Source organism: Anomalospiza imberbis, unplaced genomic scaffold (assembly GCF_031753505.1).
Source record: "Anomalospiza imberbis isolate Cuckoo-Finch-1a 21T00152 unplaced genomic scaffold, ASM3175350v1 scaffold_165, whole genome shotgun sequence".
Classification (NCBI taxonomy): domain Eukaryota; kingdom Metazoa; phylum Chordata; class Aves; order Passeriformes; family Viduidae; genus Anomalospiza; species Anomalospiza imberbis.
Window position 1 is genome coordinate 144,022 of NW_027099799.1, and position 27,286 is coordinate 171,307.

General features: G+C 51.6%; 1 protein-coding gene across 1 annotated transcript; it reads right to left on the reverse strand.

Annotated features, from left to right (window-relative positions):
* Nucleotides 1–69: 69 nt before the first annotated feature.
* On the reverse strand, nucleotides 70–26,930 carry KIFC1 (kinesin family member C1). Its single transcript, XM_068178059.1, has 15 exons — nucleotides 26,748–26,930; nucleotides 26,560–26,668; nucleotides 25,622–25,663; nucleotides 24,649–24,889; nucleotides 21,162–21,339; nucleotides 19,804–19,971; nucleotides 18,196–18,324; nucleotides 15,462–15,578; nucleotides 12,652–12,828; nucleotides 12,411–12,578; nucleotides 8,256–8,394; nucleotides 4,244–4,383; nucleotides 2,645–2,718; nucleotides 499–574; nucleotides 70–178 (listed from the first exon to the last, which is right to left on the reverse strand). Exons 1-15 carry the CDS (start codon nucleotides 26,913–26,915, stop codon nucleotides 134–136), a joined length of 1,971 nt encoding a protein of 656 aa, XP_068034160.1. The 5' UTR covers nucleotides 26,916–26,930; the 3' UTR covers nucleotides 70–133.
* Nucleotides 26,931–27,286: the final 356 nt, after the last annotated feature.

Below are 27,286 nucleotides of genomic sequence, written 5' to 3' on the forward strand. Positions count from 1 at the left end.
AGCTCGCCGCATTCTGACAGCAGGGCGCCGCCATTGCGGATAAACACGTGACATCGGCAGCCAATCGGCTCCGTAGAAATGCGATTATTTATTGGTTGTTGCGTTAAAAAGGCGGGAACTAGCGAAGATGGCGTCACTTCCGGTTGGCCTGGGCGGTGCCGATCATGCACTCGTTCACCTGGGGGGAGGGGCGGGCTCGGAAAAGGCCGAAATCCCCCCGAACCCACCGCACAAACCCCCAAAACACCCCAAAAACACCCCAAAAACACCCCAAAAACCGCACCCGGGAGCCCCAAATCCCCTTGGACCCCCCAAACCAACCCAGAACCCCCCAGTCCCCCTGGAACCCCAAAGATACCCAGGGACCCCCAACCCTCCCAGAACCACCCAAAAATGTCCCCAGGAGCCCCCCAAACCCTCCTGGGAGCCCCAAAACTTCCCCTGGGAGCCCCCGGCGTTGCCCCGGGAGCCCCGAGCCCGCCCCGGCCCCTCCCCCACCTTGCTGGCGAAGCGCAGCGAGTTCAGCGACTCCCCGAAATTCTCCTCCAGGGGCGAGATGGTCACAAACATCAGCCTGGGGGGACAGGTCACACCCCAAAATAACCCCAAAACACCCCCAAAAACATCCCAAATACACCCCAAAAACATCCCAAAAATAATCCCAAAACACCCCCAAATACACCCCAAAAACATCCCCAAAATAACCCCAAAACACCCCCAAAAACATCCCAAATACACCCCAAAAACATCCCAAAAACAACCCCAAAACACCCCCAATACACCCCAAAAATAACCCCAAAAACATCCCAAAAATAACCCCAAAACACCCCCAATACACCCCAAAAATAACCCCAAAAACATCCCAAAAATAACCCCAAAACACCCCCAAAATACACCCCAAAAACACCCCCAAATACACCCAAAATAACCCCAAAACACCCCAAAAACATCCCAAAAATAATCCAAAACACCCCCAAATACACCCCAAAAACATCCCAAAAATAACCCCAAAACACCCCAAAAATAACCCCAAATACACCCGAAATAACCATAAAAACATCCCGAATACACCCCAAAAATAACCCCAAAACACCCCCAAATACACCCCAAAAATAACCCCAAGTACACCACAAAATAACCCCAAAAACATCCAAATACACCCAAAATAACCCCAAAAACACCCAAAAACATCCAAATACACCCCAAAATAACCCCAAAAACACCCCAAAAACATCCAAATACACCCCAAAATACAGCCAGAACACCCCCAAAATAATCCAAAATAACCCCAAATACACCCAAAAAAAACCCAAAAACATCCCAAAAATAACTCCAAAACACCCCCAAATACACCCAAAATAATCCCAAAATAACCCCAAATACACCCAAAAACATCCCAAACATAACCCCAAAAATAACCCAAAAACATCCCTAATACACCCCAAAAATAACCCCAGAAACACCCCCAAAACACCCCAAAATAACCCCGAAAATGACCAAAACCAACCCAAAAACTACCCAAAATAACCCCAAAAATAACCCCAAAATTACCCCAAAAGGTCAGAAATAACCCCAAAACCACCCCAAAACCACCGCCGAAACACCCCAAAAATAACCCAGAAACAACCCGAAAATAACCCAAAAACAACCCGAAAATAACCCCAAAACACCCCCAAATACACCCCAAAAATAACCCCAAAAACATCCCGAATACACCCCAAAAACACCCCAAAAATAACCCCAAAATTACCCAAAATAACCCCATGAACACCCCAAAAATAACCCCCAAAAACCCCAAAACACCCCAAAAACACCAAAAAAACCCCAAAAAACCCCAAAAACCCAGAACCCCCCAAAACCACCCCAAAAAAAACCCCATGGATGGATTCCGGTGGGTTTGGATGGGATTTTATGGGGTTTTTATGGGATTTATAGGATTTATGGGTTTTATGGGATTTATGGTATTTTTATGGGATTTATGGGGTTTTTATGGGATTTATGGGGTTGATGGGATTTGGGGATAGGAGTGGGTTTGTGGGGATTCTGGATTTGGGGACGATTTGGGGTGGGTTTGGGCCAAGATTTTGGGCTGGGTTTTATGGGATTTTGGGCTGGGTTTCTATGGGATTTTTGAGATGGGATTTTATGGGATTTTGGGCTGGATTTTATGGGATTTTTGGCTGGGGTTTTTATGGATTTATGGGATTTTTGGGCTGGGTTTTATGGGATTTTGGGAATGGTTGGGCTGGGTTTATGGGATTTTGGGAATGGTTGGGCTGGGTTTTTATGGGATTTTTGGGATTTTGGGCTGGGTTTATGGGATTTTGGGCTGGGTTTTGTGGGATTTTGGGAATGGTTGGGCTGAGTTTTGTGGATTTTGGGAATGGTTGGGCTGGGTTTATGGGATCTTGGGAATGGTTGGGCTGGGTTTATGGGATTTTTGGCTGGGTTTATGGGATTTTGGGAATGGCTGGGCTGGGTTTATGGGATCTTGGGAATGGTCGGGCTGGGTTTATGGGATTTTTGGCTGGGTTTATGGGATCTTGGGAATGGCTGGGCTGGGTTTATGGATTTTTGGCTGGGTTTATGGGATCTTGGGAATGGTTGGGCTGGGTTTATGGGATTTTGGGAATTGCCCACGTACACTTTGGCGTGCCCCCCCAGGCAGTTCTGCAGCAGGAAGGTCAGTTTGCTGTTCCTGTATGGAATGTGCGGCTCCTGCGGGATTTCGGGAATTCCAGGGGGATCCCAAACCCTGGCTCTGCCCCCAGATCCCAAAGTTTGGCTTCCCAATCCCACTGTTCCCATTCCCACCCCACTTCTCCATCTCCTGTCCCATTTTCCCACCCCAATTCCCATTTTCCCTTTTTTTATCCCATTTTCCCCACCCCAATTCCTGCTTTTGATCCCATTTTTTATCCCATTTTACCCATCCCAGGCCTCAGTTTCCCATTTTTATCCCATTTTCCCACCCCAATTCCCTTTTCTCATCCCAATTCCCATTTCTCCGTCCCCAAATCCCTTTTTTCATCCCAAACCCCACAAATCCCAGAAATAATGCCCCAAATCCCATAAAAATCCCATAAACGCCCAAATCGGGTTGTTTCACCCCAAACCTTGTGGCAGAGGGTGCAGAGGCTGGAGCTGATGGATTCTCCCATTTCCCCATTCCCAAATCCCAGAAATCCCCCAAATCCCCCAAATCATCCCCCAAACCCCACAATGACCCCATCAATGACCCCACAAACCCAATTTTTGGGGTTTTTCGGCCCAAACCTCATTGCAGGGGGCGCTGATGCCCAGCCCCAGGGCTGGAGGCCGGAGCTGATGGATTCTGCATCTCCCATTCCCATTCCCCGTTCCCATTCCCATTCCCAGTTCCCGTTCCCATTCCCATTCCCAGTTCCCAGTTCCCATTCCCAGTTCCCATTGCCATTCTCAGTTCCCATTTCACATTCCCAGTTCCTAGTTCCCATTCCCAGTTCCCGTTCCCAGTTCCCGATCCCAGTTCCCATTCCCAGTTCCTGTTCCCAGTTCCCATTCCCCGTTCCCGTTGCCAGTTCCCAGTTCCCCGTTCCCAGTTCCCCGTTCCCAGTTCCCGTTCCCAGTTCCCATTCCCAGTTCCCATTCCCCGTTCCCATTCCCAGTTCCCATTCCCCAGTTCCCATTCCCAGTTCCCGTTCCCATTCCCAGTTCCCATTTCCAGTTCCCATTCCCATTCCTCATTCCCGTTGCCAGTTCCCAGTTCCCCGTTCCCAGTTCCCATTCCCTGTTCCCGTTCCCAGTTCCCATTCCCAGTTCCTGTTCCCAGTTCCCATTCCCCGTTCCCAGTTCCCCGTTCCCAGTTCCCCATTCCCCGTTCCCGTTCCCAGTTCCCATTCCCCGTTCCCAGTTCCCATTCCCCGTTCCCAGTTCCCCGTTCCCATTCCCAGTTCCCGTTCCCATTCCCAGTTCCCAGTTCCCAGTTCCCATTCCCATTCCCAGTTCCCATTCCCCGTTCCCAGTTCCCCGTTCCCATTCCCAGTTCCCGTTCCCATTCCCAGTTCCCAGTTCCCAGTTCCCAGTTCCCATTCCCCGTTCCCCGTTCCCAATTCCCAGTTCCCCGTTCCCGTTCCCTGTTCCCAGTTCCCATTGCCCGTTCCCGTTCCCCGTTCCCCGTTCCCGTTCCCCAGCCCCACAGAGCCCACGGTGAGCCCATCAGGGATGCCATCACTCCCCGATCGTTCCGCGGTTCCGCCCAGACCTTGTTGCAGAGGGCGCTGATGACCAGCCCCAGGGCGCTCAGGCTGGAGTTGATGCTCTGCGTCTCCCGCAGGCGGCTCCCGGCAGAGCCCGACTTCTCCAGGCGCTCCGAGCCCGCCAGGTCCACCAGGGTCAGAGAGGCTGCGGGGAAACCGGGAAATGACGGGGGAATGACGGGGGATAACGGGGGAATGACGGGGGAATGATGGGGGATAACGGGGGAATGACGGGGGATAACGGGGAATAACGGGGAATAACAGGGGAATGATGGGGGAATGATGGGGGAATGACGGGGAATAACGAGGGAATAATGGGGAATAACGGGGGAATGATGGGGGAATGATGGGGGAATGACGGGGAATAATGGGGAATAACGGGGAATAATGGGGGAATAACGGGGGAAATAATGGGGGAATGACGGGGAATAATGGGGGAATAACGGGGGAAATAATGGGGGAATGACGGGGAATAACGGGGGAATAACAAGGGAATAATGGGGGAATAATGGGGAATAATGGGGAATAATGGGGGAATGATGGGGGAAATAATGGGGAAATAATGGGGGAATAATGGGGGAATAACGGGGGAATAAGGGGGAAATAATGGGGAAATAATGGGGGAATAGTGGGGGAATGATGGGGGAATAATGGGAAATTAATGGGAAATTAATGGGAAATTAATGGGGGAATAATGGGGGAATAACAGGGGAATAACGGGGGAATAATGGGAAATTAATGGGGGAATAATGGGGGAATAACGGGGGAATAATGGGGAAATAATGGGGGAATAATGGGAAATTAATGGGAAATTAATGGGGGAATGACGGGGGAATAATGGGGGAATAACGGGTGAATTGGGGGAAATTGGGGAAAATGGTAAGGAAATGGGGGAAATTGGGAAAATGGGGAGAAAATGGAGGGGAAATGGGAAATAATGGGTGAAATTAGGGGGAAAAAGGGAAAAATGGGGGGAGGAATGGAAAAAAAATGGGGGAAATTGGGGGAAAATGGGGAAAATGGGGGAAAATTCAGAAAAATGGGGGAAATTGGGATAAATGGAGAGGAAATTGGGGGAAAATGGGAAAAATGGGGGGGAATGGGGAGGAAATGGGAAAAATTGTGAGAAATGAGGGGGGAATGGGAAATAATGGGTGAAATTGGGGGGGAAATGGGAAAAAATGGGGGAATTTGGGGGGAAATGGGGGAAAATGGGAAAAATGGGGGGGAAATGGGAGAAAATGGGGGAAATGGGGAAATAATGGGGAAAATGGGGAGATAATGGGGAAATATAACATGAAAAAATGGGGGGAATAATGGGGAAAAAGGGGGGAATATAACGAGGAATAATGGGGGAAACCCAGGGAAATATAACAGAAAATAATGGGGGGAAAATTGGGAAAAAACAGGAGAATAAGGGGGAGAATAATGGGGAAATAATGGGAAAATGGGGAAACGAAATGGGAAATAATGGGGGAATAATGGGAAATATAATTGGAAACAATAGGGGGAAATGGGAAAAAATGGGTGAAAAACAGGAAAAAAGGAAATATATCAGGGGAATAATGGGGGGAAAATGGGGGAAATGGGAAATATAATGAAAAATAATGGAGGAATAAAGGGGGAATATTGGGGAAAAAATGGGGGGAATGGGGAAATAATGGGGAAATGGAGGAAAAATGGGGAAATATAACAGGAAATAATGGGGGAATGACAGGAAAAAATGGGGAAATGTAACAGGAAATAATGGGGGAAAACAGGAAAAAAAGGGAAATACTGGGAAATATAACAGGGAATCATGGAGGAATAATGGGGGAATTATGGAAATATATTATTTATTTCCATAATAATGGAAATAAATAATATATTTCCCCAAGGAAAATGGGGAAATATAAAGGGAAATAATGGGTGAAAAACTGGAAAAGGGAAATATAATGGGAAATGATGGGGGAATGATGGGAAAATGGGAAAGAATACAGGAAATAATGAAGGAATAATGGAGGAAAAACAGGAAAATGGAAATATAATGGGAAATGATGGGGGAATGATGGGGGAATAACTGGGAAATAATGGGGGAAATGGGAATTCAGGGGAGAACGTGGGAAAAATGGGGGAAGGCAGGGATTTGGTGAGGAAATGGGGGGAAAACAGAAAAATTGGGGAAAATGGGAATTTGGGAGGGAAATGGGGGGGAAAACAGGGAAAACTGGGAATTTTGGGGGAAAATAGGGGAGAATGGGAATTTGGGGTGGAAAATGGGGATGGGAAATGAGGGAAAGGCAGGGAAAATGGGAAAAATGGGAAAAAAGAGGAAATGGGAATTTTGGGGGGAACAGGGGATTGGGATGGGAAAATGGGGGGGAATGGGAAAAAACGGGGAAAAATGGGAATTTGGAGGGGTAGAATGGGAGAAAATGGGGGAAATGGGAATTTGGGGGGAAACGGGGGAAAAGAAGGGGGAAAATGGGAGGAAAAAAAGGGAAATGGGGGAAATGGGGAAAGGGAGAGAAAGGTGGGAAAATGGGGAAAATGGGATTGGAGGTGGAAAAAACGGGGTAAAAGCTGGAAAACTGGGGAAAAGCTGGGTGCCACAGGAAATGTGGGAATGCTGGGGTGGGATTTGGGAATTTTGGGAATCCTGGGGTGATCTGGGAATGTCTCACAGGGGCAGGGCAGGGCCCAGGCTGGGAAATGAGGGGGGAAATGGGGAATTTGCGGGGGGATGGGGGGGAAACAGGAAAAATGATGGAAAATGGGAAAAAACAGGAAAAATCAGGAAGCTGGGGTGGGGAATGGAGGGAAAATGGGGTCAGAGGTGGAAAAAAAGGGGTAAAAGCTGGAAAACTGGGGGAACTGCAGGGAAAATTGGGGGAAAAGCAGGGGAATTTGGGAACACTGGGGCGAGTTCAGGAGTTTTGGGAATTCTGGGATAATCTCTGACAGGCACAGCACAGGTCCTGGGCCAGGAAAAACGGGATTGGAGGTGGAAAAAATGGGGGAGACGCTGAAAACTGGGGGGAAAGCTGGGGAAAACGGGGGGTGCCATGGGAAATGTGGGAATTCCGGGTGGGTGTTGGGAATTCTGGGGATGTCTCACAGGCACAGTGCAGGTCCTGGGCTGGGAAATTAGGGGCAAAAATGGGAAAAAACAGGAAGAATGGGAATTTGGGGGGGAAAAAGGGGGGGAATGGGATCAGAGGTGGAAATAAAGGAGTAAAAGCTGGAAAACTCGGGGGAAAAGCTGGAAAATTGGGGGGAAAAGCAGGGTGCTGTGGGAAATTTGGGAATTCAGGTGGGTTTTGGGAATTTTGGGAATTCTGGGTGAAATTTGGGAATTCTGGGATGAGGTCTCACAGGCACAGTGTGGGTCCTGGGTTGGAAAAAGGGGGAAAATGGGGGGAAAATTAAATGGGGGGTGGAAAAACAGGGGAAAAGCTGGGAAAAGTGGGGTGCCATGGGACATATGGGAATGCTGGGGTGGGATTTGGGAAATCTGGGAATTCTGGGATGATCTGGGAATGTCTCACAGGGGCAGGGCAGGGCCCAGGCTGGGAAAAATGGGGGGGAAATAGGATGGGAGATGGAAAAAACAGGGGAAAAGCCGGGGAAAGCAGGGTGCCACGGGAAATGTGGGAATGCTGGGGTGGGATTTGGGAAATTTGGGAATTCCCGGATGAGCACTCACAGGTGCAGTGCAGTCCTGGGCTGGGAAAAATGGGATCAGAGGTTGGAAAACTGGGGAAAAAGCTGGAAAATTAGGGGAAAAGCTGGGAAGAGCAGGGTGCTGTAGGAAATGTGGGAACTCTGGCTGGGTTTTGGGAAATTTGGGAATTCTTGGAGTGACTCACAGGCACAGTGCAGGACCCAGGCTGGGAAAATGGGGGGAAAAATGGGATGAGAGATGGAAAAAATCAGGGGAAAAGCTGGAAAATTGAGGGGAAAAGCGGGTTGCCGTGGGAAATGTGGGAATTCCGGGTGGGTTTTGGGAATTCTGGGAATTGCGGGATGAGCTCTCACAGGCGCAGCGCAGGTCCCGCGCCGCGTGCAGCCCCTGGATGCGCAGCTGGAACACCGAGTGCGAGCGCGACGAGCGCTCGTTGAGCCCCGTGCGCGCCACCGAGCGCTGCGAGGCCGCCCGCAGCAGCAGCTCCTGCACCTGCGCGGGAAACGGGGAACAGCCACGGGGAACAACGGGGAAACAACGGGGAAAACAGGGAAAAACAACGGGGAACAACAGGGGAAACAATGGGCAAAAACGGGGAACAGCCACAGGGAAAACAGGGAAACAACGGGGAACAGCCACGGGGAACAACGGGGAAACGACGGGGAAAACAGGGAAAAACAATGGGGAACAACAGGGGAAACAATGGGCGAAAACGGGGAACAACGGGGAACAGCCACGGGGAACAACGGGGGAAACAACGAAAACAGGGAAAACAGGGAAAAACAATGGGGAACAACAGGGGAAACAATGGGCGAAAACGGGGAACAATGGGGAACAGCCACGGGGAACAACGGGGAAACAACGAAAACAGGGAAAACAGGGAAAAACAATGGGGAACAACAGGGGAAACAATGGGCGAAAACGGGGAACAATGGGGAACAGCCACGGGGAACAACGGGGAAACAACGGGGAACAGCCACGGGGAACAACGGGGAAAACAGGGAAAAACAACGGGGAACAACAGGGGAAACAATGGGCAAAAATGGGGAACAACGGGGAACAGCCACGGGGAACAATGGGGAAACAACGGGGAAAACAGGGAAAAACAATGGGGAACAACAGGGGAAACAATGGGCGAAAATGGGGAACAACGGGGAACAGCCACGGGGAACAACGGGGAAACAACGGGGAAAACAGGGAAAAACAATGGGGAACAACAGGGGAAACAATGGGCGAAAACGGGGAACAATGGGGAACAGCCACAGGGAACAACGGGGAAAACAGGGAAAAACAACGGGGAACAACAGGGGAAACAATGGACAAAAACGGGGAACAACGGGGAACAGCCACGGGGAAAACAGGGAAACAACGGGGAACAGCCACGGGGAACAACGGGGAAACGACGGGGAAAACAGGGAAAAACAACGGGGAACAACAGGGGAAACAATGGGCAAAAATGGGGAACAACGGGGAACAGCCACGGGGGAAAAGAATAACGGGGAAAAACAACGGGGCAAAACAGGGAATAACAATGGGGAACAACAGGGAACAGTGGGGAACAACAACGAGGAATAACAATGGGAAACAACGGGGGAACAACGGGGAACAATGGGGAAAACAATGGGGAAAAACGAGGAACAACAAGGAATAACAACAGGGAATAACATGGAACAACGGGGAAATAATGGGAAATAATGGGGAATAATGGGGAATAATGCGGTAACAACGGGGAAAAACAACGGGGAATAATGGGGAGGAACAACGGGGAATAACAGGGAACAATGGGGAAATAATGGGGAATAACGGGGGAAAACAACAGGGAACAACCACAGGGAACAACCACAAGGGCAACAAAGGGGAACAACAACGGGGAATAACAGGGAACAACACCAGGGAACAGCCACAGAGGAAACAATGGGGAAAAACAACCGGGAAAAACGGGGAATAACAATGGGGGGAAGCAACAGGGAACATTGGGGAAATAATGGGGAAACAACAGGGGAACAACGGGGAAAACCAGCGGGGAATAACAACGGGGAACAGCCACGGGGGAAAACAACGGGGAACAACAACAGGGAATAACGGGGAACAACAGGGAAATAATGTGGAAACAACAGGGAATAACAACAGGGAACAGTGGGGGAACAACAACGGGGGAACGGGGGACAAGGGGAAATAATGGGGGAACAACAGGAAAACAACAGGGAAAAACAACGGGGAAATAACGGGGGAACAACGGGGGAAATGGGAAAAATGGGGGAAAAATGGGGGGAAAATGGGGGAATCAATGTTGGAAAATGGGGAAAAATGGGGGGAAATGGGGGAAAACGGAAAAAACAATGGGGGGAAAAATGGGGAAAAAACATGGAAAAAGCAGGGGGAAAATGAGAAAAACGGGGCAAAATGGGGCAAAAATAGGGAAAAACCAGGGAAAACGGGAATGGGGACACCGGGAGGGGGAATGGGGAAATGGGGGAGAAATCGGGGGAATAAGCGAAAAATCAGGGAGGAAATCAGGGGTAAAATGGGAAAAAACAGGAATGGGGACACAGGGACGGGGAAATATGGGGGGAAAAGGAAAAATCGGGGGGAAATTGAAGAGGAAATGAGGGGAAAAATGGAAAAAACAGGAATGGGGACACCGGGAGGGGGAATGGGGAAATAGGGGTCGGAGATCAGGGGGAAAATGGGGGGAAAAGGGGAAAAATCAGGGAGAAAATGGGAAAAATGGGAATGGGGGACACGGGGAGGGGAAAGGGGAACAATCAGGGGGAAAGGGAGAACATGGGAAAAACGGGGAAAATGGGAAAAACAGGAACAGGGACACCAGGAGGGGGAAATATGGGGGGGGGGGGAACGGGGGGAAAAGGGGAAAATCAGGGGGAAAAGGGGAAAAATGGCAATGGGGAACATGGAGAGGGGGAAATGGGGAAAAATCGGGGGGAAAAGGGGAAAATTTGGGGGGAAATGGGAAAAATTGGGGGGAAAATAGGGGGGGAAGGGGAAAAATTGGGGGGGAAACGGGGAAAAGAAAAAATCGGGGGGGAAGGCAAAAATAGGGGGGAAAGGGGAAAAATCAGGGGGAAAAAGGGAAAAAACAGGAGTGGGGGACATGGGGAGGAGAAAGGGGAACAATGAGGGGGAAACCGGGGGGGAAGGGGAGGAAAAGGGAAAAATTGGGGGAAAAATCGAGGGAAAAAGGGAAAAATAGGGGGGAAATTGGGGGGAGGGGGAAAATCAGGGGGAAAAGGGAAAAATTGGGGGAAAATCAGGGGAAAAAGGGAAAAAACAGGAGTGGGGGACATGGGGAGGGGAAAGGGGAACAATGAGGGGGAAACCAGGGGAGACCGGGAGGAAAAGGGAAAAATTGGGGGAAAAATCGGGGAGAAACAGGGAAAAATAGGGGGGAAAATTGGGGGGAGGGGGAAAATCAGGGGGAAAAGGGAAAAATTGGGGGAAAATCAGGGGAAAAAGGGAAAAATCAGGGGGAAAAGGGGAAAAACAGAAGTGGAGGAAATGGGGAGGGAAAAGGGGAACAATCAGGGGGAAAATGGGAACAGTCAGGGAGAAAATGGGGAAAATGGGAAAAACGGGGATGGGGACACGGGGAGGGGAAATGGGAACAGTTGTGGGGAAAACAGAGAGAAATGAAGGAAAAACGGATTAAAAACTGCAATGATCCCCCTGGAATTGTAAATAAAGCAGCAAAATGGTCCCAGAAATGTGAAAGTTCTGGGAAAATGAATCCAAAACTGACCCAGTCAACCCCGAATTCCTGAGTTTCCCCCTAAAACCCCCAAATTTCCCCATAAAACATCTCTGAAATCCACAAATGTCCCTTAAAATACCCCAATTTCCCCATAAAACCCCCAAATTTCCCCCTAAATCCGTAAATTTCCACCTAAATCTCCAAATTTCCACCTAAAACTCCAAGATTTCAACCAAAACCCCCCAAATTTCCAGCTAATATCCCCAAATTTCCCCCTAAAATCCTCAAATTTCCCCCTAAACCCCCAAATCCCCCTCAAATTTCCCCAAATCCCGGATGCCCACCTGCTCCTCGCTCTCCACGGGCACCCAGGTGAGGATGGGCACCTGGAGCTCCAGATTCCCCTTTCACATTCCCTCTAAAGTCCCCAAATTCCCCCGTAAAATCCTCAAATTTCCACCTAAAATCCCCAAATTTCCACCTAAAACCCAGAGATTTCCCTGTAAAACCTCCAAATTTCCACCTAAAACCCCAAAATTTCCACCTAAAACCCTCAAATTTCCCCCTAATATCCCCAAATTTCCCCCAAAGTCCCCCAAGTCCCAGATGCCCACCTGCTCCTCGCTCTCCACGGGCACCCAGGTGAGGATGGGCACCTGGAGCTCCAGATTCCCCTTTCACATTCCCTCTAAAGTCCCCAAATTCCCCCGTAAAATCCTCAAATTTCCCCCTAAACCCCTCAAATTTCCCCCTAATATCCCCAAATTTCCCCCTAAACCCCCAACTCCCGGATGCCCACCTGCTCCTCGCTCTCCACGGGCACCCAGGTGAGGTTGGGCACGTGCAGCTCGTCGCTGTCGGGCGCCAGGCGCCGGATCTCCAGCTCGGAGCCGCGCTGGCCCTTGGCCAGCAGCAGGTCGCGCAGGCCCTCGTTGTAGATCTCCAGGAAGCTGGCGGAGAAGCCGTACTGAGGGCGCGGCGGCCGTGCCGCGCCCGGTGCGCGCCCGGCGCCCGCCCGGCCCCGCGGCCCCCGGGGCTACCTGCCAGCCCTTGCCCGCCAGGTCGCGGGCGCCCAGGAACAGGTGGCGCACGGCCCGCGGGATCATGCCCCGCGCCTCGGGCGCGCCCGGCGGCGCCGGCCCCTCCATGGTGAACGTCTTGCCGCTGCCCGTCTGCCCGTAGGCGAAGATGCACACCGGGTACCCGTCCAGGGCCGACTGGGAACGGGATTCGGGATTTGGGATGGGCACAGGGATTTGGGATGGGCACAGGGGGCACTGACCCGGCCAGGACTCACTGGGAACAGGAATTCGGGATTTGGGATGGGCACAGGGATTTGGGATGGGCACAGGGGCACTGACCCGTCCAGGGCCGACTGGGAACGGAATTCGGGATTTGGGATGGGCACAGGGGGCACTGACCTGGCCAGGGCCGACTGGGAACGGGATTCGGGATTTGGGATGGGCACAGGGGGCACTGACCTGGCCAGGGCCGACTGGGAACGGGATTCGGGATTTGGGATGGGCACAGGGGACACTGACCCGGCCAGGGCCGACTGGGAACGGAATTCGGGATTTGGGATGGGCACAGGGATTTGGGATGGGCACAGGGGACACTGACCCGGCCAGAACTCACTGGGAACGGAATTCGGGATTTGGGATGGGCACAGGGGGCACTGACCCGGCCAGGACTCACTGGGAACGGAATTCGGGATTTGGGATGGGCACAGGGGGCACTGACCCGGCCAGGACTCACTGGGAACAGGAATTCGGGATTTGGGATGGGCACAGGGGGCACTGACCCGGCCAGGGCCGACTGGGAATGGAATTCGGGATTTGGGATGTGCATAGGGATTTGGGATGGGCATAGGGATTTGGGATGGGCACAGGGAGCACTGACCCAGCCAGGGCCGACTGGGAACAGAATTTTGGGAATTCTCAGGGATTTGGGAATGGGCACAGGGATTTGGGATGGGCACAGAGAGCACTGACCTGTCCGGGACCAACTGGCAAAGGAAATTGGGGAATTCTGAGGGATTTGGGATGGGCACAGGGAGCAGTGACCCATTCAGGGCCGACTGGCAAAGGGAATTCCAGGAGTTGGGAATGGGCAGGGGGGATTGGGGATGGGCAGGGGGATTTGGGATTCTCAGTGGGGTTTGGGGATGGTCAGAGGCATTTGGGCTTCTCAGAGGGATTGGGAATGGTCAAAAACATTTGGGAATGGTCAGTGGGGTTTGGGAATGGTCAAAAACATTTGGGAATGGTCAGTGGGGTTTGGGATTCTCAGAGAGACTGGGAATACTCAATGGGGTTTGGGATGGTCAGTGGGATTTGGGATTCTCAGTGGGGTTTGGGATTCTCAGTGGGGTTTGGGATGGTCAGTGGGATTTGGGATTCTCAGTGGGGTTTGGGATGGTCAGTGGGATTTGGGAATGGTCAGAGGGAACATTCAGAGGGATTCAGGAATGTTCAAAGGGATTTGGGAATACTCAGGGGGGTTTGGGAATGCCCAGGGGGATTTGGGATTCCCAGAGGGATTTGGGAATGCCCAGGGGGATTTGGGGTTACAGGAGGGGAACTGGGATCAGGACTGGGATTTGTGGGGTTCTGTGGAAATTATAGACGGATGATGGAATTCTGGGAGGCATTTGGGAAGAATTTGGGAATTCTGAGGGGATTTGGGAGGAATTTGGGAACTCTGAGGGGATCTGGGGGAAATTTCTGGTGTTTTGGGAAGAATTTAGAGAAGAATTTAGGTGGGATTTGGCGTTTGAGAGGGGATTGGGGGGATTCATGAGGGGGGATTGGGGAATTCCAAGGGAATTTACAGAGGGGTGATGGAATTCTGGGAGGGATTTGGGAGGAATTTGGGAACTCAGGGGATTTGGGAGTTCTGAGGGGGGACTTGGGTGGGATTTGAGGGTTCAGAGGGGATTTAGGAGCTCTGGGGGGAAAGTCTGGGAATTCTGAGGGAACTTGGGTGAAAATTTTGGAATTCTGAGGCAGATTTAAGTGGGAATTTGGGAATTCTGAGGGGGAATTTGAGTGAGATTTGCGGGTCTGAGGGGGAAGTTGGGAGGAATTTGGGAATTCCAAGGCAATTTGGGGGGAATTTTGGTGTTTTGTGAGGCATTTGGGAACTCTGAGGGGAAATTTGGGTGACATTGCAGGGAATTTGGGAATTCTGGGAGAAGATTTGGGATCCAGGTGGGACACTTGGGATTTCTGGGATCCAGGGGAGGTTTTTGGGGTCCAGGGGGTGTTTTTGGTGTCCAGGGGAGGTTTTTGGGATCCAGGGGGGTGTTTTGGGATCCGGGGGGGGTTTGGGATCCAGGGGAGGTTTTTGGGGTCCAGGAGGGACTTCTGGGATTTTTGGGACGCACACCCGACCAGGAGCTGAATCTCCTGGAAGGTTTCCTGCTGGGATTTGGCGGGATTGGAGCCAGATTTGGGTGGAATTTCAGGCATTTTGGGATCCAGGAGGGGCATTTGGGGTTTTTGGGATCCAGGGGAGGTTTTTGGGATCCAGGAGGGGTTTTTGGGACCCAGGTGGGGTTTTTGGGATCGGGGGGGGGTTTGGGATCCAGTGGGGGTTTTTGGGATCCAGGGGAGGTTTTTGGGATCCAGGAGGGGTTTTTGGGATCCAGGAGGGGTTTTTGGGATCCAGGGGGGGTTTTGGGATCCAGGTGGGGTTTTTGGGATCCAGGTGGGGTTTTTGGGACCCAGGTGGGGTTTTTGGGACCCAGGTGAGGTTTTTGGGATCCAGGTGGGGTTTTTGGGACCCAGGGGGGGTTTTTGGGACCCAGGGGGGGTTTTTGGGACCCAGGGGGGGTTTTTGGGACGCACACCTGGACCAGGAGCTGGATCTCCTGGAAGATCTCCTGCTGGGAGGCGGCGGGCGGGAAGACGCGGTCGAAGCTGAAGTCGTAGCGCAGCTCCGGGCGCCGCTCCCGGCCCAGCTGCGACTGCGGGCAGAACACAGGGACTGGGGAAACTGCAGTGCGGGGCCAAAGGAGACTGGGGCAAAAAAGGGGGTTTGGGGAAAAAAAGGGGGTTTGGGGTACGAAAAATGGGGTTTGGGGTAAGGAAAATGGGGTTTGGGGTACGAAAAATGGGGTTTGGGGTACGAAAAATGGGGTTTGGGGTAAGGAAAATGGGGTTTGGGGTAAGGAAAATGGGGTTTGGGGCAAGAAAATGGGGTTTGGGGCAAGGAAAATGGGGTTTGGAGTAAGGAAAATGGGGTTTGGGGCAAGAAAAATGGGGTTTGGGGTAAGGAAAATGGGGTTTGGGGTACGGAAAATGGGGTTTGGGGCAAGAAAAATGGGGTTTGGGGCAAGAAAAATGGGGTTTGGGGTATGAAAAATGGGGTTTGGGGCAAGGAAAATGGGGTTTGGGGGTAAAAGAAATGGGGTTTGGGACAAAGAAAAATGGGGTTTGGGGTAAGAAATTGGGGTTTGGGCAAAAAAAAGGGTTTTGGGGCAAGAAAATTGGGTTTTGGGCAATAAAAGGGGTTTGGGGCAAAAGAAATGGGGTTTGGGGCAAAAAAGGGGGTTAGAGCAAAAGAATGGGGTTTGGGGTAAGAAAAATGGGGTTTGGGACAAAAAAATGGGGGTTTAGGGCAAATAAATCGGGTTTGGGGCAAAAGAAATGGGGTTTGGGAGGAGCAAAAGGGGTTTTGGTGAGGAAAAAGCCTATTTTTTTAGGAAAAAGGTGATTTTTAGGAGAGGAAAAGCCCATTTTGGAGGGAAATGAGTGATTTTTCAGCCAAAACAAAAAGAAAGTCTGGTTTTTTAGGGAGAAAGGGTCAGGTTTGGGAGAAAAATACCAAGTTTTGGAGGAAGGGGTTTGGGGGAAAAAAGCACTTTAAGTGAAAAGATACTGTGAGAAAGGGCAAAAAAATGGGATTTTTGTTTGGGAAGGAGTTTGTTGGGGGTTTTTTGAGAAAAAGGGAGATTTGGGGGGACAAAAGGCCTTTTTTGAAGGAAAAAAAAACATTTTGGGAAGAAAAAAAGGCCCATTTTGGGGGAAAATCCATTCTCCAGTCAAAAAAACTAATTTTTGAGGGGGGGAAAAAACACTTCTGAGGGGAAAAAGGCCTTTTTTGGGGGAAAAGGGTATTTTTGAGGGAAAACAGGATATTTTTGAGGGAAAAAATAACATTTTGGGGGGAAAAGAACATTTTTGGGGGATGCAGGCACTTGTGAGGAGGAAAAGGCCATTTTTTGGGAAACGAGGGCTTTTTGAGGTGTTTGTGAGGGATAAAAAGAGACTTTTGAGAAAAAAACCAGAATATTTTCAGGGGGAAAAATACAGGAAAAAAGAGATTTTTGAGAGGAAAAAGCATTTCTGAGGGGAAATAAAGGACATTCTGGAGGAAATAAAGACTTTCTGGGTAATAAGGGGTTTTTGACAAAAAAAAAAGATATTTGGAAGGTAAAAATAATATTTTTTCAGTGAAAAAAAGACTTTTTTGTGAGAAAAGGGACTTTTTTTGAGAAAAAATGACATTTTTGAGGGTGAAAAGGACATTTTTGAGGAGTAAAAAACAGATCTTGGGGAGAAAAAAAAAAGAACTTGATTCAGAGGAAGAAAAGGTCAATTTTTGTGAGGAAAAGACATTTTTGATGGAGAATGAGCCATTTTTGAGAGAAAAAATAGACATTTTTGAAAAAAGCTCATACATTTCTAAGAAGAAAAAAGGAGTTTTCTGGAAATAGGGATTTTTGAGGGGAAAAGGCCATTTTGAGAGAAAAAGGCAATTTTTGAGAGGGAAAAAAGGCATTTTTGGGAAATAGATATTTTTGAGGGAAAAAGGCCATTTTGGAGGGAAGGGAAATGAATTTTTGGGAAATTAGGGATTTTTTAAGGGAAAAAGCAATTTTTGAGAGGGGGGAAAAAGGGATTTTTTCTGAAATCAGAGATTTTCGACAGAAAAAGGCAATTTCTGAGAGGGGGAAAAAAGGCATTTTTGGGAAATAAGGGATTTTTGAAGGAAAAGGCCATTTCTGAACAAAAGAAATGCCATTTTTGAGAGTGACAACAAGAAATGTTTGGGAAATTAGAAATTTTTGAGGGGAAAAGGCCATTTTTGTGGGGGGAAAGAGGAATTTTTGGGAAATCAGGGATTTCTGAGGGAAAAAGGCCATTTTTGAGAGGGGGAAAAAAGGAATTTTTTCTGAAATCAGAGATTTTTGACAGAAAAGGCCATTTTTGAGAGGGGAAAAGAGGCCTTTTTGGGAAATGAGGGATTTTTGAAGGAAAAAAGCCATTTTTGAACAAAAGAAAGTTCATTTTGGGGAGGGAAACCCAGAATTTTTTGGAAATCATGGATTTTTGAGGGGAAAAGGACATTTTTGAGGGGGAAAAGGCCATTTTTGTGGGGGGAAAAGAGGAATTTTTGGGAAATCAGGGATTTTTGAAGGAAAAAGCCCATTTTTGAGAGGGGGGAAAAATTAATTTTGGGGAAATCAGGGATTTTTGAGGGGAAAAGGCCATTTTTGAGGGGGGAGAAAAGAAATTTTTGGGATCTCTGTGGGACAAGGGCCAGTTTTGAGGAGGGAAGTGAGGACTTGGAGCACTCACGTCGTCGGGCCGGGTGAGCACGAGGCTGCGGGCGTCCTGGGGGGGGAAGTGCAGGTGGGGCAGCCCCCGCTGGCGCTCCCGCTCCTCGGGCAGCAGCGGCCGCACGCGGCAGAACACGCGGATGTTCCCCTGGGAGAGCAAAAAAAATGGGATTGAGGCGTGGGAATCCTGGGTGTTCCCCTGGGAGAGCAAAAAAAATGGGATTGAGGCACGGAAATCATGGGTGTTCCCCTGGGAAACCCCAAAAAAATGGGATTGAGGCGTGGAAATCCTGGGTGTTCCCCTGGGAAACTCCAAAAAAATGGGATTGAGGCATGGAAATCGTGGGTGTTCCCCTGGGAGAGCAAAAAAAATGGGATTGAGGCATGGAAATCCTGGGTGTTCCCCTGGGAGAGCAAAAGATGGGATTGAGGCGTGGAAATCATGGGTGTTCCCCTGGGAAACTCCAAAAAAATGGGAATGAGGCGTGGAAATCATGGGTGTTCCCCTGGGAAACCCTAAAAAAATGGGATTGAGGCACGGAAATCATGGGTGTTCCCCTGGGAGAGCAAAAAAATGGGACTGAGGCACGGAAATCCTGGGTGTTCCCCTGGGAAACTCCAAAAAAATGGGATTGAGGCGTGGAAATCATGGGTGTTCCCCTGGGAAACTCCAAAAAAATGGGATTGAGGCATGGAAATCATGGGTGCTCCCCTGGGAAACCCCAAAAAAATGGGATTGAGGCGTGGAAATCATGGGTGTTCCCCTGGGAAACTCCAACAAAATGGGATTGAGGCATGGAAATCATGGGTGCTCCCCTGGGAAACCCCAAAAAAATGGGATTGAGGCGTGGAAATCATGGGTGTTCCCCTGGGAAACTCCAACAAAATGGGATTGAGGCGTGGAAATCATGGGTGTTCCCCTGGGAAACTCCAAAAAAATGGGATTGAGGCACGGAAATCATGGGTGTTCCCTGGGAAGCCCCAAAAAGATGGGATTGAGACATTGAATTCATGGATTTTCCCTTGGAAAAACAAAAAATGGGATTCAGGCATGGAACTCATGGGTGTTCCCCTGGGAAAGCCAAAAAGAAAATCAGGATTCAGACATGGAACACAGGGATGTTGCCCTGGAAAACCCCAAAAATCAGGGTTCAGTCATTGGGCCCGGTGCCCAGTTCTCCCCCCTCAGGAGCTGGGTGTCTCCCCTCACAGAGAACACACGGATGTTTCCCGGGGAAACCCCAAAAAAAACAGGATTCAGCCCTGGGGGCCAGTCCCGGGGTCTCCCCTCACGCAGAACACGCGGATATTTCCCTGGAAAATCCAAAAAAATTTGGATTCAGCCATTGGGCCTGGTCCCGGGGGTCTCCCCCCTCAGAACCGCGAGTCTCCCCTCAGGCAGAACATGTGGACATTTCCCTGGAAAACGCCACAAAAGTGGGATTCAGTCACGGGGCCCGGCCCCGGGGCTCTCCCCCTCAGGAGCTGGGGGTCTCCCCGCACACAGAGCACGCAGCTGTCCTCTGAAGAAATCCCGCAAAGCCCCGATTCCCCCCCAGGCCTCCTCCCTCAGGAGCTGTCCCCCCGAGCAGGCGGCCATCGCCCCGCGGGGACCCCAGCGCCCGACCCTGAGCTCCTGGATGTCGTTGTGCAGGCGGCGCCGCTCCATCTCCAGCAGGTGGATGCGCTCCTCGTGCTCGGCCAGCAGCGCCCGCTGCGACGCCTCCAGCTCGCGCAGCGCCAGCACCTGCTCCAGCTGCTCCTGCAGCTGCTGCTGCGCCTGCTGCAGCCGCGCCTGGGGGAAACCCAACAACCCCTCAAGGCCCCCATCTTCCCCCTCGCGCCCGCGCTCAGTAGAGAAACGGCCTAAAAAAATCCCATTTCTCCTCACATTTTGCAGGTTTTCTGACATTCCCCGAGGGATCTGAGGGTAAAATGAGCGAAATCGATGCAAATTCCCCTATTTTGAGGCGTTTGCTGAGGGATTTCGCTGGAATTGATGCAAAGCCCTCATTTTCCCGCCCTTTTTTGGCGCCCCCTAGCGGAATTTCGAGTTGAAACCTGGTAAAAATTATTCAAATTGCCAATTTTTGTTCCACATTTTGAACGTCCTGAGGGATTTTGAGTGCAGATTCACTTGAATTGGTGAAAATTCCCATTTCTCACTATTTTCCCCACCATTTGAGGCACTCCCTGAGGAATTTTGGCACCAAAAACTCTGGAATTGGCATGAACCCCTCAGCTTTCCACCTTTTTCTGGCACTCCTGGTGGGCTTCAGCTTGGAGAGCAATTGAATAGCTCTAAAATCCCAATTTTTCATGAATTTTGAGGCACCCTGAGGGGTTTTGGCTGCAAAAAGAGCTGAATTGGTGAAAATTCTCATTTTTCCCACATTGTGAGGGGTTCTCTGAAGAATTTTTGACACCAAAATGCCAGAATTGCCGCAAACCCTCAATTTCCTGCTGTTTTCTGGGGCCTCTGGGGCAACAAAACATCTCCGAATTCCTGTTTTTTTGTGGATTTTGAAGCCTCCCCTGAGGGATTTTGGGGGCAAAAGCAGCTGAATTAGTGAAAATTCACATCTTTCCCAAGTTTTGAGGTTCCCCCTGAGGGATTTCAACACCAAGAGTGCCAGAATTGGCACAAACCCCACATTTTCCCTGGCAGATTTCAGGTCAGAGAGCAACAAAACAGCTCCAAATTCCCAGGTTTTTTGCACATTTTCAGGAACCATGGGGGATTTTGGGGGAAGAAGCAGCTAAATTGGTGAAAATTCCCATTTTCCCCACATTTCAAGGCACTTTCAGAGCGATTTTGGTGCCAGAAAAGCTCGAATTGGTGCCAACCCCTCATTTCCCCCTCACAGCTTCCCGCCATTTTTTACCAACCCCCCCCCGCCCCGCAATGGATCCCAGATCAGAGAGCAACAAAAGGGCTCCAAATTCCCGTTTTTTCAGGGATTTCTCAGGAATTCCGGGCCCCACCTCAGTGTTCTCCAGCTGCTCCGACAGCGCCTGCGCCCGGCCCCGGGCCTCGTCCCTCTCCTGCCGCCGCCGCTCCTCCTCCGCCTGCAGCCGCTGCTCCTCGGCCTCCAGAGCCTTCACCCGGCCCCGGCTCTGCTCCAGCTGCTCACGGAACTGCGTCACCTCCAGCTCCAGAGAGCTGCCCCAAGGACAATCCCATCAAACCGGGCAATCCCGGGTTTCAGGGGAAGCTCGAGGTGCCCTGGGGAAGTTTCTTGAGGGGTTTTGGGGCAATCCGGGGATTTTGCAGGATGTTCAGGAGGGTTCTGAGGGAATTTTGGAGATGGTGAGGGGATTGGGGGAATTTTCAGGGATTATCTGGAGGGTTCTGAGGGAATTTGGGGGATCTCGAGGGAATTTGAGGGGATTTGGAGTAATTTCAGGGATTTTTTTAAGGGTTCTGAGGGAACTTGGGGGATCTCGAGGGAGTTTGAGGGGATTTGGAGTAATTTCAGGGATTTTTTTAAGGGTTCTGAGGGAACTTGGGGGATCTCGAGGGAGTTTGAGGGGATTTGGAGTAATTTCAGGGATTTTTTTAAGGGTTCTGAGGGAACTTGGGGGATCTTGAGGGAGTTTGAGGAGATTTGGAGTAATTTCAGGGATTTTTTGAAGGGTTCTGAGGGAACTTGGGGGATCTCGAGGGAGTTTGAGCCCCGGCTCTGCTCCAGCTCCTCACAGAACTGCGACGCCTCCGACTCCAGGGAAACGGGGCAATGCCACAAAAGCGAATAATCCCGGATTTCGGGGGATTTGGAGTTATGGGTAAGCTTCTTGAGGGGCTCTGGGGAATTTTCAGGAGGGTTCTGAGGGAGTTTTGGAGACATTGAGGGGGTTTGAGGGGATTTAGGGTCATTTCAGCGATTTTCAGAAGGGTTCAGAGGGAATTTTGGGGATCTTGAGGGAGTTTGAGAGGATTTGTGGAAATTTCAGGGATTTTCAGAAGAGTTCTGGAGGAATTTTGGGGATGTTTAGGTGTTTTGGAGCAACTCAGGGAAATTTCAGCGATTTTTGGAAGGATTCTGAGGGAATTTTGGAGATGCTGAGAGGTTTGGGGGAAATTTCAGGCATTTTTGGAAGGGTTCTGAGGGAATTTTGGGGATCTTGAGGGAGTTTGAGGGGATTTAGGGCAATTTCAGGGATTTTTGGAAGGGTTCTGAAGGGCTTTTGGGGATGTTTAGGCGTTTTGGAGCAATTCAGGGAAATTTCAGGCATTTTTGGAAGGGTTCAAAGGGAACTTTGTGGATCTTGAGGGAATTTGGAGACTTTCAGAGAAATTTCAGGGATTTTTGGAAGGGTTCAAAGGGAATTTTGGGGATTGTGAGGGGTTTTGAGGGGATTTAGGGCAATTTTAGGGATTTTCAAAATGGTTGAGAGAATTTTGGGGCTATTCAGGGAAATTTCAAGGAGTTTCAGAAGAATTCTGAGGGAATTTTAGGCATCTTGAGGGGTTTGGAGGTATCCAGGGAAATTTCAGGGATATTCAGGAAGGTTCTCAGGGAATTTTGGAGATCTTGAATTTCAAAGGAAAATTTGGGGGGGATGTGGGATAATTTGGGGAACTTTGGGGGAATCCCAGGATATTCTGAAGGCTTTCAGAGAAATTTTAACAGGATCTTGAGAAGGTCTAGGAAAACACACATTTTGAGGATTTGGGGTGAATTTGGGGGAATTGGGAATTTTTTAGGAAGGTTTTAGGGAAGATTCCACTTCTGATCTTAATGGGATTTTAAATGGATTTTGTTTGTTTTTTTCCTCAGCATTCCCGCTGCCTCCAGAGAAGGATTTTAAGGGATGTGGGGCAGTTTTGATGGATTTTGGGTATGTTTGGATGGATTTTGGTGCATTCCTCACCCAACTCCGGAGCTGAGGCTGCTCTCACAGCACTCGTGCTCCCTCACGAGGGGAATTTGGGGCAGTTTGGATGGATTTTGGTCAGGTTTTGATGGATTTTGGGGCAATACTCATGGATTTTTGTCAGGTTTTGGTGGATTTTGGGGCAGTTTTGACAGACTTTGGTAAGGTTTTGGTGGATTTTGGAGCAATTTTGATGGATTTTGGTCAGGTTTTGGTGGATTTTGGGGCAGTTTGGATGGATTTGGGTCAGGTTTTGATGGATTTTGGGGCAGTTTGGAGGGTTTTCGGTTAGCTTTCGGTGGATTTTGGGGCAGTTTTAATGGATTTTGGTCAGGTTTTGGTGGATTTTGAGGCAGTTTTGATGGATTTTGGTCAGGTTTTGGTGGATTTTGGGGCAGTTTTGATGGATTTTGGTCAGGTTTTGGTGGATTTTGGTGCAGTTTGGATGGATTTTGGTCAGGTTTTGATGGATTTTGGGGCAGTTTGGAGGGATTTGATCAGGTTTTGATGGATTTTGGGGCAATTCTCATGGATTTTTGTCAGGTTTTGATGGATTTTGGGGCAGTTTGGAGGAATTTTGGTTAGGTTTCAGTGGATTTTGGGGCAGTTTTGATGGATTTTGGAACAATTCTCATGGATTTTTGTCAGGTTTTGGTGGATTTTGAGGCAGTTTTGATGGATTTTGGTTAGGTTTCGGTGGATTTTGGGGCAGTTTTGATGGACTTTGGTCAGGTTTTGGTGGATTTTGGAGCAATTTTGATGGATTTTGGTCAGGTTTTGACGGATTTTGGAGCAGTTTGGAGGGATTTTGGTCAGGTTTTGATGGGTTTTGGGGCAGTTTGGAGGGATTTTGGTTAGGTTTCGGTGGATTTTGGGGCAGTTTTAATGGATTTTGGTCAGGTTTCGGTGGATTTTGGGGCAGTTTTGATGGATTTTGGTCAGGTTTTGGTGGATTTTGGGGCAATTCTCATGGATTTTGGTCAGGTTTTGATGGATTTTGGGGCAGTTTTGATGGATTTTGGTTAGGTTTCGGTGGATTTTGGGGCAGTTTTGATGGATTTTGGTCAGGTTTTGGTGGATTTTGGGGCAGTTTGGATAGATTTTGGTGCCATTTTTCAGGATTTTGGTGCATTCCTCACCCAACCCTGGTGCTGAGGCTGCTCTTGTGGCACTCCCCCTGCAGCTGCTCCCTCAGCATGGGGACTTTGGGTCGTTTTGATGGATTTGGAACAGTTTGAAATGGATTTTCAGTGGATTTTGGGGCAGTTTTTCAGGATTTTGGTACATTTTGGCAAACTCCACATCCGACCCGGGAGCTCAGGCTGATCTCCCTGCATTCCCTCTCTCCCAGCTCCCTCAGCAGGGGGATGTGGATGGATTTGGGGCAGTGTGGATGGATTTGGGGCAGTTTTAAGCGGATTTTGGTGCAGATTTTCAGGAGTTCGGTACATTTTGCCCCTTTTCTCACCTGACCCTGGTGCAGAGGCTGCTCTCCCTGCTCTCCCAGCTCCCTCAGCAGGGGGATGTGGATGGATTTGGGGCAGTTTTAAGCGGATTTTGGTGCAGATTTTCAGGAGTTTGGCGCGTTTCTCACCCGACCCTGGTGCAGAGGCTGCTCTCCCGGCTCTCCCTCTCGCCCAGCTCCCTCTGCAGCTGCTGCAGGTGCTCCCTCAGCTCGCGGTTGCTGCTCTCCAGCTCCCGTTTCTCGGTGTCCAGGCCCTGCAGGCGCCCCCGGGCCTGCTCCAGCGCCTCCCGCAGGTCCCCGACCTGGCCCCGCAGGTCCCACGGCGGTCGCTTGCTGGTGCCCTTGGCACCCGCCGTGCTGGTGGCAGAGCCTGGGGGACACAGCGGGGCTTGGGGACACGGGGAGGGCACTGGGGACATTATCGGGAGGGGCCTGGGGACATCGGGAAGGGACTAAGGACACTGAGGGGAGCCTTGGGGCCGTGGGGTGCTGGGCCTTGGAGACATCGAGAGGGGCTTGGGGACATTGGGGAAGCTTTGGGGACATCACAAGGGGCTTGGGGACGCTGGGGACAGATAAAGGGTGGCCTTGGGGACACTGAGTGGTCTTAGGGACACCGGGGGGAGCCTTGGGGGCATCGGGAAGGGGACTGGGGACGCTGAGAAGGGGGCTGGAGACATTGGGAAGGGCTTGGGGATGCTGGGAGAGGTCTGGGGACATCAGGACGGGCTTGGGGACATTGAGGGGGACCTTGGGGATGTGGGGTCCTGGACCCTGGGGACATTGGGAAGGGCTTGGGGATGCTGGGAGAGGTCTGGGGACATCAGCAAGGGGACTGGGGACACCGGGGGGAGCCTTGGGACATTAGGAAGGGCCTGCGGACATCAGGAAGGGAACAGGGGACATCAGAATGGGGCTGGGGACATTGGGAGGGCCTTGGGGACACTGAGGGGAACTTGGGAGCGTCAAAGGGGACCCTGGGGACATCAGGAGGGGATCCTGGGGCATGGGAAATGGACTTGGGGACACTGGGGACAGGGAAGAGGGGTCTTGGGGACACTGGGGAGCGGTTCTGGGGACACTGGGGGCTCTCAGGTCTCACCTGTCCGAGGAGCAGCTGGCACCGCTGCCTTCCGGGGGCCATCTGGGGGGACAGGGACATGGGGGGAGACACAGGGACATTGGGGTACAGGGACATTGGGGGGGACACAGGGACGTGGGGGGACAGGGACATGGGGGGAGACACAGGGACATTGGGGGAGGTTTGAACCCCTCGACATCCCCCAGGTCACACTGACCCCCCAAAATCTCCTTTAAAATCCCCCAAACGTCCCCAAAGCCCCGAGGCCCCAGGAGCCCCCAAATCCCCTTTAACCCCCCCAAATCCCCTTTATACACCCCCAAATCCCCTTTATCCCCTCCAAATCCCTTTCAGCTGCCCCAAATGTCTCAAGATTCCCTTAAAATCCCCTTTCACTCCCCCAAACGCCGCCAGACGCCCTTTGAATGCCCCCAGAGCCCTTTGAAGTGCCCCCACTTCCCCCAAACCGCCTCTAAATCGCCCCAAGTCCCCTTTGCCTGCCCCAATTCCCCCAGATCGCCCCAAGTCCCCTTTGCCTGCCCCCAATTCCCCCAGATCGCCCCAATTCCCCTTTGACTGCCCCAATTCCCCCAGATCGCCCCAATTCCCCTTTGCCTGCCCCAATTCCCCCAGATCGCCCCAATTCCCCTTTGCCTGCCCCAATTCCCCCAGATCGCCCCAATTCCCCTTTGCCTGCCCCAATTCCCCCAGATCGCCCCAAATCCCCTTTGACTGCCCCCAATTCCCCCAGATCGCCCCACGTCCCCTTTGACTGCCCCCAATTCCCCCAGATCGCCCCACGTCCCCTTAGCCTGCCCCAATTCCCCCAGATCGCCCCACGTCCCCTTTGCCTGCCCCAATTCCCCCAGATCGCCCCACGTCCCCTTTGCCTGCCCCCGTTGCCCCACATGGCCACCACGGCGCCCGGAGCCGCTGTAACCGCCCCAAAGCCCCCGTACCGTTCTTCCCGGCCGCCGCCGCGGGGCCCAGGGCGCGGAGCGGGGCCCTGGCCGGGGCCTTGGGCGCGGCCTTGGCGCCTGCGGGCCCGAGCCCGGTCCGCGATCGTTTCTGTCAGGGGACAAACGGCGTCAGGCGGCCCCGGCGCCGGGGCGAGGCGGCGAGAACCCGCCCGGGGAGGGCTCCGCACCTGCTGGGGAGGCCCCGCGGGCGGGCCCTCGGACGGGGCTCGCTTCTGCTGGGCCCGGGCCACCGGCAGCCGCGAGGGTCCCGAGCGCGGCCCCGGGAGCGCAGCGGGAACGGCCTGAGGCGCCGCCGCCATCTTGTCCCGCGCGCCTTCAAACTGCCGCGCGCCCATTGGGCCCCGCGCCGCGGCCAATGGCGGGGCGAGTTGTGATGTTTGGTCCCGCCCCCGCGAGGCTCGGCCAATGGGGACGCGGCGTGGGCTCAAGGAGAGCCAATGGGAGCGAGGCGCGGGGTCAGGGAGGGAGGGGGGACGGAGGGGGTTCGGCCGCCAAGGGGTAACGGCTGCGGGGGCGGGGCCTGAGGAGGGAGGCGGGGTCTATGTGGTAGAAGAGAGCGGGGATTGGCTGAGGGGGCGGGGCTTGAGTGCTGGGCGTGGCCGTGTGGGGCACTGCGTTGTTGGGGTGGGGCGGGGCGTGGTCTGAGGTGAAGCCCCGCCCACAGCGCCAGAAAATCCCCAAATCCGCCCAAAATATTCCTAAAGCC

What these genes read in the sequence shown, in the direction of transcription:
- KIFC1 (XM_068178059.1), bottom strand. Translation starts at nt 26,915, where the DNA reads ATGGGCGCGCGGCAGTTTGAAGGCGCGCGGGACAAGATGGCGGCGGCG. An exon ending in AGCCTCTGCACCAGGGTCGG is followed by an intron (nt 21,340 to 24,648) that starts GTGAGAAACGCG and finishes TCCTTGGGGCAG; the next exon opens with CTCTCTGGAGCTGGAGGTGA. An exon ending in CGCTGCGCTTCGCCAGCAAG is followed by an intron (nt 179 to 498) that starts GTGGGGGAGGGG and finishes CCCTCCCCCCAG; the next exon opens with GTGAACGAGTGCATGATCGG.